This window comes from Lepidothrix coronata, unplaced genomic scaffold (assembly GCF_001604755.1).
Source record: "Lepidothrix coronata isolate B3197 unplaced genomic scaffold, Lepidothrix_coronata-1.0 Scaffold4, whole genome shotgun sequence".
Taxonomy (NCBI): Eukaryota; Metazoa; Chordata; class Aves; order Passeriformes; family Pipridae; genus Lepidothrix; species Lepidothrix coronata.
In genome coordinates this window covers 7257453-7271359 of record NW_016690184.1, presented here as the reverse complement: position 1 = coordinate 7271359, position 13907 = coordinate 7257453, and the positions used below count along the sequence as shown (strand labels likewise).

The 13907-nt window shown below is 38.3% G+C and overlaps 1 protein-coding gene across 7 annotated transcripts in view; it reads right to left on the bottom strand.

Annotated features, from left to right (window-relative positions):
• BCKDHB (branched chain keto acid dehydrogenase E1 subunit beta) overlaps positions 1-13415 on the bottom strand; it is a 153217-nt gene extending 139802 nt beyond the window's left edge. For 6 of the 7 annotated variants that reach the window (XM_017825080.1, XM_017825072.1, XM_017825109.1 and 3 more), the window contains exons 1-3: positions 13316-13415; positions 10559-10636; positions 7903-7971 (exon numbers count right to left, since the gene is read on the bottom strand). In XM_017825080.1, the coding sequence (XP_017680569.1) occupies positions 7903-7971; positions 10559-10622 (133 nt within the window). In that variant the 5' untranslated portion in view covers positions 10623-10636; positions 13316-13415. The remainder of the gene's footprint in view (positions 1-7902; positions 7972-10558; positions 10637-13315) is intronic. The other variant, XM_017825096.1, reaches the window with a different exon arrangement.
• Between the last annotated feature and the right edge of the window lie 492 nt (positions 13416-13907).

The window sequence follows — 13907 nt, the reverse complement described above, 5'->3', positions numbered from 1 at the left end:
CCAGGTTTTGAGGATTTAATGTTTTTACAAATTAAAAAGAAAGGAGATCTTTTATAATAATGACTAGCACGTTATGTCAGCCTGGTCACCAGAAGGCAGCTCTGAATCAAGTTAGATGGCTCTGAATCAAGCTAAATTAAGATTACCCTGCTGTTCAAAGTGATGTCCATTTGTATGTGGGTGATCATAGGACTAACCAATCATTTAATTCTACCTAAGGAATAGGAAAGGCATAAAGACAGACATCTAAAACAAGGTACATAAAATGTCCTTGCAGACCTGGTATTATTACAGACTGCAAAGACTAGTTATGTTCATCAATTCCATCTTGTGTCTTTAATACATAAAGGTTTAAACTCATTGATACGATATTATTAAAATATTATTTTTCTATGTTTCACTGCAAGTATTTTCTAAAGTGGAAAATTCCATTTTTATGAAGCTCAGCAGCACATACTTTTTTTGCCCAGCAATGTATCTTGAAATATCTTAAAAATGTGTTAGAACAGCTTTCTTAAGCTCTGCACTGAGTATGAAGTTCTATATTAAAAAGTATATTCTTTATCTTTCCCTCAAACAGGTCTACAACATATAAAAAGAAACTTAAGAAATATTAGTAAGTCCCAAACAAATAAAATACTGCTTTCACACCAGGCACACTATCAGAACAATTAAAAAAAAATAAAAACAAAACTAAAATAAAAGTTATTTAGCTCTGACACAGACTGATTTATATCATTATCCCACAGATACAAACAGTGTAAAGAGACATATTACATTTTAGCAAGTTCTCAAATAACTTTTCCTTTTTTTCTAACTGTAAATCTTAAAAAAAGAATTGGCTATTTAACATGAAAACGAACAAAATGTACTATTGTGTAATGAGTCTGGAACACATTCTCCAGATGTTACTGTTCAAAGGCATTTATATAAATCAGAACAAAATCCAGGTCTTGCCAAACTGCTCTGGAAGAACCAGGCAAGCAAGCTGCAGAATTCTCCACTTAAATCCATCCACAAAGAAACAAGGATAACCAAACCCCAGACTACTTGGGTTTTACTCAATCTATACAAGTAGTCATTTTTAACTCTGAATAAAATGTTCCACTCTCAGCTTAAGTCCACCACGTCAAAAATTCTGAAGTACTTTCTTCTACCACATGCAATGTGGTAGGAAGGACCAGCACCTATGTGAAAGAAGCACTGTGCTTCTCCAACAAGCTTGCAGTCTGCTTCTTAAGCGTCAACATAACATTTTCTATCTTCCTGTTTATACAATAAACCCCTAACACCCATGCTACTTTAGGCTGAGTTTTTCCTCCTCCCTATAATACCATATTATGTTCTAAAAAAAAGTAAAAGACCCCATAATTATTGATTAAAAACCCCCACATAAAACCTCAGAGTGTCTTCCCACCAGTTGAATTAATACTCAACAACTAGTAGCTTCTGGGAGGCAGCACAGTACCGTAATATACTGCATTACAGCCCATCCAAATTGTGTTCTTGTACTTCTTGCCTTTGCACTGTTCCTGTTTGGCAACACAAGAACAACCAGAACAACACAGAATCTCCATTGACAGATCTCTGCTCCCTCACCAGTAGCATGCTGTGAAGTCTAGATAATAAACAATTTCCTGAAATCACTAGCAAAAAATATTTACAATATAAACATTTTAAAGTATTGAATCGATTTTGGAGGCAAACTATCAAAATTTTCTTAAAAAAACCCCTACATTTTATATACTTCTACTAGCTCAGCTTCAAAAGATGCTCCCATTATTTCATGCTACTAAAAGCCATCAGTATGTTAAGCAATTTTTGCAAGTATATCCAAACTTTAGCCAAGAAGCTTCACTAAATACTGTAACAACCTAGGGACAACTCTTATCTTCTCACCCATGTTTACCCTCATAGGCTTTTCACTAAAGCAGAGAACTTGCCTTCAGGAGTTTTCTACAGCTCAAGTTCATAAAATAATATCATGCTCAAGTAAATACTTATCTTCAAAGAATGACTACCATTATTTTAGAAAGGCTGGTGTCCCTTGGGCATGGCTAAGCACAGCCATCTCCTGGCCAAATAAACAAAAACTCCTGAATTATTTTACTGGACTATAAACAAATGGTTCATTTACTGAGAATGAAGTGTTCCCTGAAAACTCACACAGATGTTTACACCTTAGACACAAGTCTACATAATAACAACCAGGGATTACAGTGGATCAGATATTGTAAATAAACATTATTGCTGCAAGACAAACCAGCATCATCATGAAATGTAACAAAAGAGAGCTGTAAGCAACCAGGTTTTACTCAGGAAGACACAGAGTAAAGTATCCAGTTTTGGATGGCTTATATCCTCCAGCTGCAGCAGCCAGAGCTCAGAGAAAACTGATCAATAAGGAAAAGCTTCAAACCATAAGAATAATTCTGCACTGGCATCATGTGTGCAGGAAAGCCAGAGAATCTCCACCACTGAAGGCTAAAAAGAGCTTTTGCCAGCTGATCTGTCCCAAAACATACCCTGTTCTTCAGAGACCAAATTCTGTAAGGAAGGCAGAAAGGAAAGGAAAACAAAACAAATATGGAAGTGATAAATAAAATCATTTTTAAAGCATCCAGCTGATTGCTAATGTGGCTAAGTCATCCTGACATAAGGATGCTATTTTCTTCCTACAACTATAACTGTGGTTTCATATGTAGTTTAGTCACTTGCTTTTTGATGTGTTTGAAATTTTCCACAGGGGAAATTTTTGATTCAATTCCCCCCATTCTCACGGGATTCAATACAAGTGTTATTTCTTCTTTTGATTTTCCTTTTTGTTCTGCGATTTTCCAATTTGCAAGAAAATATCCTGGACTGACTGAACAGACAGTAATTACTGTTTACAATCTGCTCCCCACCTATTTCACCCTTTTTTTTAAATAGGGTTTGAAAGAAAAAAATCCTACCAACTTTATCTACACTTCTAGCTTCATCGAAATAATAAAGCATAGGAAGGCTTATTTATTAAACAATTCTATATGCTTGAAAATATTTAGGGAAAAAAGATACTTAAATTTCAAGTTACATGTGTGTACTTATTGCACCCTTTCGCTCCACGAGAGGGAATTTATTTTATCTATGAAAAATGAGTAAGGAGGAAAAAAAAATTGAAGCTGCATATTCCTCATTTACTACTGTCTGCATGTATTAATGTCTCTAGCCACGTATGTAACTCAGAATTACCTGAAAGGAAATAATCTGAGATTGATTTTGTTTTGTACAGGAGTGACACACAGTTGTTCCTACCGAGTTCCATTTTATCAAGAAAAAAAAAACAATTAGTGACTGCAAAGCAGTAGATTAGAAAGGACTTGGGGATTAAATCAGGCCACAAACTGACAGTCAACACTGCATTGCTAATAAAGGCAGCAAACATCACTCTAGAACATATCAGCAATGTTACACAGAAACCTTATGAAAAGCATTTTGTTCTAATTGACTCTGTATGAGGGTACCATAAGCTTTTGTGGGCAGTACATCTCTGTGTGCACGGGCAAACAAAAAGAGGGGAACAGCAATAACAGAGACCAAACAGAACACCTAAAAGAAACCAGAATGAACAAAAATAAAAACCATGAGTGAAATACTCTCTAATCAGCGACAGTACATTAATTCAGAAAGGAAGAAACCTATCTTCCTCTTGTTCACTCTGCTATCACACAGAGGATCCCAAACAGTGACAAATGAATCACGTGAGCAAAAGACAAATTAATTCCAAAATATTTCAAAAGAACAACTGCTGACAAAACCATTTTTGCTGTATCTCCACAAAGATCAGCTTTGGTATTTCAGTCAACCATCTGTGGAGTAAGTTCAGAACTCCTGAGGGACAGCACTAAGGCCAAGTCTCTTCTATCCTGGGCAAGCACTCACTTGTGATGGGATACACCAAAGTGCCACTCTCCAGGAACTGAGATAATCTTTGGAATAAAAATTTCCATTCAAAGTATTCACATTCTACCTGCATTTGCAAATAGTTGTAAGTGAATAGAAATACCATTGTTCAAGATTTCCCTCCTGAAAAGTAAAAAACTCATTTACACTACTCTTTAAGTTCAAAAATAATTTTCAATAGCTCAAAAACTTAGAATACCACCTATTCAGGCCTGCAAATATTGGGAATCTAATTTACAGTCACCTAGACTCCCTTGATGGCAAATAGAAGGACATTCCATGGAAGAGAACTGCACACTGCTGTGTAATAGGGGATTGAGCAGAATCTCAGTAAGTCATCTATAAAAGTGAACATATAAACACGAAAAAAATCAGCCTCCTCCAAAGCACTGCTGTAGGGAAAGACCTGTCAAGCCCACCTTTTTTCTGTTGGATTCCCAGGGTTCTGAGAAAAGACCGACCCCGTTCCACATTCTCAGAATATCGAGCTTTGAAATAGTCACAAAGCTCTTGACCTTTACCCTCACTAAGGACAGTCTTTTGACATGGCAGTAAGTGCACACTAAGACTCCCTTCAAGTGCAGGCCAAAATGGTATGAAAGACAAATTGCTACAGAGGCTAATGACTACACAGAGGCACTTTTAGATAAGGAAGCCCTCAAGCTGAAGGTGTTTGGAGGACACCAGAGGGAGCATTCAAGGAAAGTATTATACACATACTTCACTTCCACTGTTTATACAATCTTAAGATCTTCGTTTTTTGGCTACAGTAGAATAACACATCTCTTTTTTTTGGAGTTACCCCAAAAAAACCTGCCCTGGCATTCTTCTGAGTGGCATATCTTGTCAATCACTATTTCATCTTTCTTGTTTCTCAGTCTTCACTTCTGTCCACTTTCTACATTTTTACCTTATCCTCTGTTTTTCCCTCCCATTTCTTTACCTCCTATCATCTAATTCCTACCTCTGATCTCCTCTGTATTTCTGTCATGCAGATAATACTGATCTTTATATGCTGCAACTTTATTTCATGCTTCAGATAGAGCAATGGGACACATGTATTCCCAATCCAAGATCATTGTTTCAAATCCATTTGCAGAACTTAAAGACAAATGTACAGTTATTTCATTTGTATAGCATTTCCTCTAAAAGATGGAAATAATAATGTACTTACCCTTAAGAAAATAAAATTTAAAAAATGTTTGCACACATTACCTGGGCCATAAAAACACAGTAGGCAGATAACATCATATTGCTTTAAAGACAGGACACATCTCCACACAGCAGGACTATAAAACAGCACATGTTCCTTATTTCAATAAAGATACTCCAGAGGTTAGAGGATGTAACCTCTGCAAAATGGTGACAACCAAAAACCCGTCAGAGGGCAGTGGGAAAGCAGATAAGAAATATAACATTAATATGCCTTCCACTGCACACGACCAGAGGGAAGGGACAAAGGAAAAAAAAACTGTACAATACTTATTTCCCTTCCCTTATCTGAAAGGAACACTCTACATAAATATTTCAGAAAGTCTACTCATTTTCAGGATGGAGGATTATACTGAAAAAGATTACTAAATATTCAGTTCAATGCCAGAAAACTGGAATCGTGTTTCAGATCCTGACATAAGATGTATAGGAACAAACATAGCATCATAAGTCACAGCTATCATGGAAAAGAAACTTCCTTCTGCCTTCTTTACATATGATTCCTTAATTAAACATTTTCAAACAAAATTCTCGGTAGCATGTTAAAAATTCATCTGATCAAAAGGTTGGATTTATTTCCTTATAAAGTCAATGAGCTTGTCTTCTTTCACTTAATAGTACAGGCCTCTAGCTGTGTTTATACTACCACATTACACTGCGCACAGGTTTGATGGCTCTTCTGGAAAAAAAAAATGCAGCTTTTATATTTAATGACAGATTTATTCTAAAAGAATTATTTTTTCTCTTTTTTGTCTCTCCAGAGAGACATTCTGGATAGCAGTCAAGATCTGTATAATACTACTACTGCTTATTAGTATACTAAATTCTCCCTACTATAATCTTAGGTGATATTTAGACCTTGACCTCTATAAAAGTGCTTAAAAAGAAACTATTAATTTGTATCAAAATAACTACTTACAGGCATAGACTGCCACCTAGTGATTTTGATTACCTGCAAAGAAAAAGAAACTAAACAAAAAATCAGCTTCTCTCTTCCAGAATAGGAGAAAAAAGCATTCATTCCTTCATATTTTACATCAACATATAAAAACAACCTCATATTATATTACTTGTATCACCTATTATTATGTTGATAATAAGTGCAGGAGGAAAATGGAGAAAAAAAGAGTCAGTAAGTGTATGTAAACTTCCTCTTACAGGTAAGATCCATGAAGCTCTTTTTTTGTCAATTCCACCAGAAACTCCTCCTTATTTTACAAGGACTAGACTTTACATAAAACAAGCGTTCCACCTAGAACTTATTTAATCTCTAAGACAACACTGATAGACAGACACACCCCTCAAAATATTGGATTCCCTTAATTTTTGCACTTTTAGTCTTTCCTGGTTCTCCTCAGCACTGTAACGTTATTTTCAGTACATCCTCTAGTTCATCTTTGCCATTCCCTCTTCAGTCACAGCCTATTTTCTACTGAATTTCACTACTAGTGAAGAAAGAAGCCAAGTTATCTGTGTCATCTTACCTGCCTTATAAACTTAAATTATCATTTTGTAAATGAGCCCCAAATTCACTTTATCTTCAGACTTCTCTTTCTGTCCAAACTTGTATTTCAGATATTGTCTTTGTTTGCTTATCAGCACCTCAGCAGCAGCATAAAGAACATTTATTTTTCCTGTGTTTTGGGTTTGCATGGCCAGGTTTTGATAGCACCACACCAAATGGATAACCAAAGAAGAAACTTAATTGGAAGAGCAGAGAAGGATCTGGAAAAGTCCTTTAGATTTGCCAACCAGGTGTCAGAAATCAGTGGTTACATTCTATCCATCAAGAACTGTGAATGTAACACTTATATGCTTGTGCAACAATATAGGATCTTAAAGTCTTTTCCTTCCCCCACCATCCTTGGAAGCCACTGAAACTCAGCTGTAGGAGACTGTCCCACAGAAATTGATGAACCAAGTTTCTTCCAAAATGAACACAATATATGAATTAATTTAAATCACAAATCACATAAAAAAATTTTAAAAGTTCCTGCAAGTTTTAAAGGAATCTCCTATTTAAAGCTTACTTAGAAAAAATATATTTTTAAGAAAAAATTCCTGCAATTAATTATTTTTCCTCTTCCATTGAACTCACCTCCACAGTCTGAAATATTAGATACTTAGGTACCATCTTATTTTTTCATATATTTTTGTAAACCTCTTTTTTCTCTACAGTGTAAAGGCTACTTCTAAGACTCTGAGACAAGGTTGTAGCATTTCTCTGAATGCTTTCCCATAAGTCTCCCAAATAAGTAAACCAATCACATTCTAGATAAAGGACAAGCCTAGCTATATAATTTCTCTATTGGCTTTCCAGACCATGCTAGGGGAAAAACTATTTAACAGAGTTTAAATCCATTTTAATGTAATTTCTTCATGGTTCTTAACAGATAGGATGAAAAAACATCACCATGTATTGTTGCTAACCTATAACTGATTACAGTAATAGGGCCACAACATTAAATATCCAGTCAGAAAGCAATTCAAAAAAACGAAGTTACATTGATAAAGGTAGTTGAAGAAACAGAAGACTCCTGAAATTACATCAGCAAGTTTCAAAAGCTTGAAAAGCTTACAGAAGTGGTAACACATTCACAGCTTTTTCTATTTCCAAGAACAACAGAAAGGAAAACAGTATATTTACAAGGCTTCTCTCCTATGTCTTCTTCTCCTAAAAAACACAGAGGGGTAAAAAAGAGCAGAGATGTTAAATGAAATTGATGTCAGATTTATAAGTTAACTTACCATATTTGTCTCGCAAGCCAACTGTACATCTGAAGACTCCACCAAAGGCCACATCTTCACCAAACACTACTGAAAATAAGGACAGCAGAGGAGGGTAATATTACTCTAATGTATCTTACTTTTAATGAACATGTTTCAAAAGTTTTTATATGAGACACTAACATGAGTAACACCTTACATTTCATTTCACTACAAGATTTATCTAGACCTAAGCATTTCTCATGCACTATAACAAAGGAAGAACCTACAGAATTCACGAAACTGATTCAGTTAGGCTTTCATTAAACCATCTATTTATTTTTCTGAGATATCCTATAATATCACAATACCTAAAACTAAATGAATAAAATTCTAAAAAGCAATTACATTCAGTCACTACAGAGTCACTGAAGTTAGGCCTTCTGCTTCAAATGGTAACCATTTGCATTCTTCATCCACAGATTTCAGTAAATATAATGTTTTGAAAACTATCAAATTGAAGTTGTCTTCGAAATACCGATCCAACACGAAATTACCAACCTTCTCCAAACCTACTTGCCAGATCCCTGGAGAGTGACTTCAAAGGAATTCCTCTACAGAAAATATGAATATCTAATAATTAGGACAAATCTCAGTATTCAACACTACTATCTTTGCAGTCAGTAAAGTTTTATCACTAAAAGTATTTGCCTTTAAAACTTTGCTTTGTACCAGCTAATCTGGGGGGTTTTCCATTGAATTTATGGAACGATGATGTCTAATTTTTCTTAAAACAGTTTTGTTATTTATTTCACAAAAATAAGTATTGCCCATTTCAATTTTTTAAGCATGTAAGATATACAGCAGTACCACCAATAGCAGCTTGCATGAACTAGGGTCAGTTCTGATAATTCCCAAATTCCTCAATACTCTCCATATTCTAAAAGATGCAAAATAATAAGTTAACCTTCTTGTTTAAATGAAATAAAATAAATTTCTGATTGGAAGCACTAAAAGGGATTAACACACTTCTGACAGTCACATCAATGACCACTTAAAGAAAAATAACTTTGATAATGATGTAAAATGAATGCAGTCATGGAGTATATGATTGAAGTATGTCCCCATATTATTTCTCTAATTAAGTTTTTAAGAATAATTTGGGGAAGATTTTATGTACTTAAAATCTTTGTAAGGCCTTTTTGTTACCATATGGCTACTCACTTTTCAGCCAGTTGGCATATAAAAAAAAATAAAATCCCATTTAATGCTGGTATCCGCAAACTTGTGTGGCTTTACTCATTTCGTTCAGTCACTAAAACATATTTTCCTGGACAGATTCTAATTTTCCTGGACAGATTCTAATTCTCATCAACACAAGTATGAGAATTTCCACTACTTAAACAACAGTTGCTCAATTCCCATACAACTAAAAACATACGAAGGATATGTTCTGCATTGCGAGAAGTCCTAACTAATTCAGTAAGTGCAGTGATAGTGACAGCTCACTGGACTGTACAGTCTGGGCTGTAGAACTCCAACATGGTCTTGCAAAGAGCTTTACAAAGATCCAGTTCTGCAAAGCTGAGCAGCAAGACTGGAACCTTAGAGTAACTGGTTCTCTAAAGGCTGAAGATTATATATGACTGTAGGTTCCTGCTGGGCTAACATTCATTCTACTTACTTTTATGTGGCTGATTCTACAGAAATGGTACTAAAATCTGTCCTTGGCACTAATTAACCCTCAGTTGTCTAAGTTTAATATAATCAAGGTGAATATAACACAGCTGTAGATTGAGAGAGAATGTATACAGGCATAGTACTGGGCAGACAACATGAAATTTGTCCCAACAGATTAAACGACCAGTCAGACTTTAGACTGAGCAGTGCTTCAAGCAGTGTCAAAAGGAGTTACTAAAATACTAAAAAGAAAAACTAAAATTACACAAGATGGTGCAGCTTTCACAGCTGTGTCCATGACATAAAACATCTTTTTCAGATATCTGGCAATCATCATGCCTTTGTTAGGGCAACAGAAGCAAAAGACCTCCTCTTATGTATACAAATTAAAAGTGGAATAAATAGTTTTATGCAAGAGTTTAGAATAAGCCTTTTAATCCAGCTATAATGAACCATAATCTTTAAAGTTATAGGTTATCCAGACCACAAAAAGCCTTGCAAATCTTACATTATGCCTATGCATAATGATGAACTGAAATCAGTAAAGTTTTTAATTAAGTTTGGAGAGCGGGGAAGAAGGGAATGGAGAATGGACAGAGCAAGGAATATACGGTCTCTAAAAATATATATCAGTTTTAGAGAATAGAAAGTTTAAGAAATTTAAAAGTAATATTTACATTTTTAAAACTCCTTCTACTGGTGGGACTCAAGTTGCCCCTAAGTACAGTTCACATCAGTAGTACCAGAAGTATGTTAAATAATGTATCTTTCTGTCCTGGCTTTCAAGCAAAATGCACAGAGTTAATAACAGAAGACACAACTGCATCTCAGATCACACAATCCATTAGTAATCTGTTAAAGCAACACATTTTTAAGATTTTTTTTTGGAGATCAAAATCTAGAAATAACTTATTAGAAAACTTTAAGGGCCATAAGAAATGCATTAAGTGTTGCACACAAATAAGCAAACCAAAACACAGTTTATACAAAGCAAAACACACTAACAAGTATAGGATACCTGCAGTTGGATCTTTGGCTAAAGCATTGTCCAAGGCACTTGTTATGGACTGGAAGAGGTTCATCTTCTGAGTTTGCCCTGTGTGAAAGTGATCATTTAGCAATTTAATTTGGTTCAAAACACAAAGTACATTAGAAAACACTGGTGCAAACATGACTAAAAACTTCAGTCAACCATCAAAAACAAGATCCCTGTTAGGAGTACGCAAGATTCACTTCCCGAATAAACTTAAATTATGGGATAGACGAGATTGAGTATGGTATACTTCGCAATCCCAAGGACTATAATTCTAGTACACTGCATGCAACCATTTTTTAAAAAAATTATGCTCTTAGTTAGAGAAAACGCAGCTTTGCAATGCTCAGTCAAACACCAGGAACAATGACTAATACAACAGTTTTTTTAAAGGAAGAAACTTTTCAAAATATTGTTCTGAGGACTGAGATCCTTTCTGTTAAGATTCACCAGATCTCATTAAGCTTATTTCATCATGCTTTAGTTACATTTTTTAAAGCACCAGCCTTTCCCATTTACAGACATGTATCATTATCAAGTTTTTTAGACCACTGGCCTGCTCTCTGCACTGCAGTTAGAAAGTGTGAGAAGCATCAAATCCATACTTCAAAGAAAGACAACTTGGTGCCGAAATAAGCAAATGCATTAGACTGCTGTATTCAAATCTTTGAATTTTAACTGAAATTGAAAGAAAACCTTCAAACCAAGAAAGGCTACTGGAGTGCCTTTCTTCATTCCAGCACTGCAGGGAAAAACAAATGGGCCTGCAAGCAAAGATGGACCAAAAAATAGGCCAGTCCCCACTACTGTGACCAACTCATATTCTCCAAGCAAATAAAATAATGCCTTAGAAGAAACTGAATGAATAAGAAATTGCGTGGCTGACATTTGGTAACTCTTTAACCAGCAAGGCCTCTAAGTCATGACCAGAAGCCACAGTCCAGGAGAATGCTATCTATCAACACACATAGCATGTAAAGAATGAATAAAAAAAAAAGACAGGTAACAGGTGTTAGAATTCAGAGACGAGAACAACATACTTTTTCCAGTAGCTACAGTACCTCTCACCAAACATTCAGCTTCCCTTTCTCCTAAATTGTTAATTAACATTAGTATTTTTTATTAAAAGACTCATGTCACGCCAAACCAGAGCTGAGTAGCTGCATTCCTACACATTCCTGTGCTTGGTAACTTCACTTCACAGAATCACAGAATATGCTGAGTTTTAAGGGACCTACAAGGATCATCAAGTCCAACTCTCGGCCCTGCACAGGACCATCCCCAAGAGTCACATCATGTGCCTGAAAGCATTGTCCAAATGCTTCTTGAACTCGTTACACTTTACCTGGCCCTTTAAGAGGAAAATGTAAAAAAAAATTGTTATGGGAACTGTTGAAATTATATGAAAGCTACAAATAAAATTTACAAATTCAAGGGTAGGAAAGCTGGGGAACAGCAGCTGTTTCTCCCTTTCCCACATCAGTGGGAAGTCACCACATCACTGAAGTCATCCACATCAATGCTTATGTCACCTTTTCCACAAGATCCATTCCTTCCAGTATTTGATACAAATAAATGCTTATTATTTAAGCAACTGTCAGGAGCTTCTCACACAGATAGTTCTGACTTTCTTCTGCTGCTTATAAAACAGGCTTTCGTATCAGCCCTTGCAGGGAAGGGGGAACTAATTGTGCTCTTCAGATTTGAACTGTGAAGTTGGAAAAGCATTATCTCAGCAATATCAGGTTCACTATTGGCAAAATTTTGTTTCACTTTCACTACTTTTCACAGCATTTCAAAGTGTATTTTAACTCACAGGGAACTAGTTTTCTATTACTAAATGGCAGCAACTGGCCCGCCCCACTAGAGCTTCTTCACCATCATCTCAAGCAGTGACTTGCAGCACACAAGCTTTCTCCTGTGACACCTTGGAGACCTGTACCTCCTCATCACTAATAGAAAAAGATGGGAAAACTCTCAGCCACCTCTGTTAGTCACGATGAAGCTGCAACACCAAGATGTCCAACTGAGTAACACCTTCGTAGAGGACAGTGACATTCATGTGACAGAAACAGCTATTCTGCAGCAGCCAGGCTGCTTCCAGGTGAACATGGTACTGGTCATTTGCAGGGATGCATCTCAAAAGTTAAGTCAAAACAGCAACTTTCATCACCCTGTTCATTTCCAAGTGATCTGTGTTTACTCTCAACCATGTGACCACAGGGATGACCTCGAACTTTTCATCGGACAGCAGCCTTTATTCACCGCAGGTTTATTATCAGTCATGACCTAAGCAGGCAGTACAAAGCTCGGGGACGATGTCAGTGAGTAGGTTACTGCCAGATGCGTTACCGCTGGGAGAGGGGCCGGGGAAGGCCTCGCAGGTCTGAGCAGACGAGGGGCCGGCCTGGCGCAGCTCTGGCACTGACCGTCCGAAACATTTCACCACCCAAGGCTCCAGCGGCCCCCGGGGGCCTTCCCACCCACAGCCCAGGATTTCCGCGGAAAACCCGAGGGCTGGAAGCGCCGAGGTCACAGCGGGGTCACACGGCCTAAGGGGGGCGGAGGCGGGGAGCTCCCACCCGTCTCTCTCTCTCTCTCTCTCTCTCTCTCTCCCTCCCTCCCTTCGCTCTGTCGCGGCCGGGCGGAGGCGTCCCCCAAGGAGGCGGCGGGGTGGACCCGGCGGCAGAGCGAGGTTGAGGGCGGCCCGTGGGATGGACCCCGGCCCAGTCCCGCTCTCACCGTACTCGCTGGGTGCCGGGTCTGGCTGGAAAGCGAAATGAGCAGCGGCCCGGCGGGGCGCGCCCGGCAGCGGGGACAGGCGGCCCCAGAGCCTCGCGGGGAGCGCCCCGCGCAGCGCCCACCCCGCCGCCGCCATCCCAGCGCCGCTCTCCGGGGCCGCCGCCACCGCCGCACGTTCTAAAGAGGCGGGGTCCCGAGACGGCCTTCCGATTGGCCACGGCGGGCGGGGGACGGACCAATCAGAGGCCGCCTGGCGGTGGGTGGAGGAGGGAGGGAGAGGAACGGCGGTTTCACTGCGCGTGCGCCGCGCAGGCGGAACGGGGGGGGTGAACGGGCGCGGGTGTGGGCCTGTTGCTGCCCTTTCGGTGCTGTCACAGCCGCGGCTGAAACCAAAGGCTTCGTCTCCCTCTTTAAACGCTTTTCCTTCGTTCCGCTAGGGTTGTCGCGTCGCCATCCCGGAATCGAGAAATCGTAGAATGGTTTGAGTTGGGAGGGACCTTAAAGATCGAGTAGTTCCAACCCTCTTGCCATGGGTGGGGACACCTTGCGTTAGCCCGGGTTGCTCAGAGCCCCATCCAACCTGGTCCTGAAC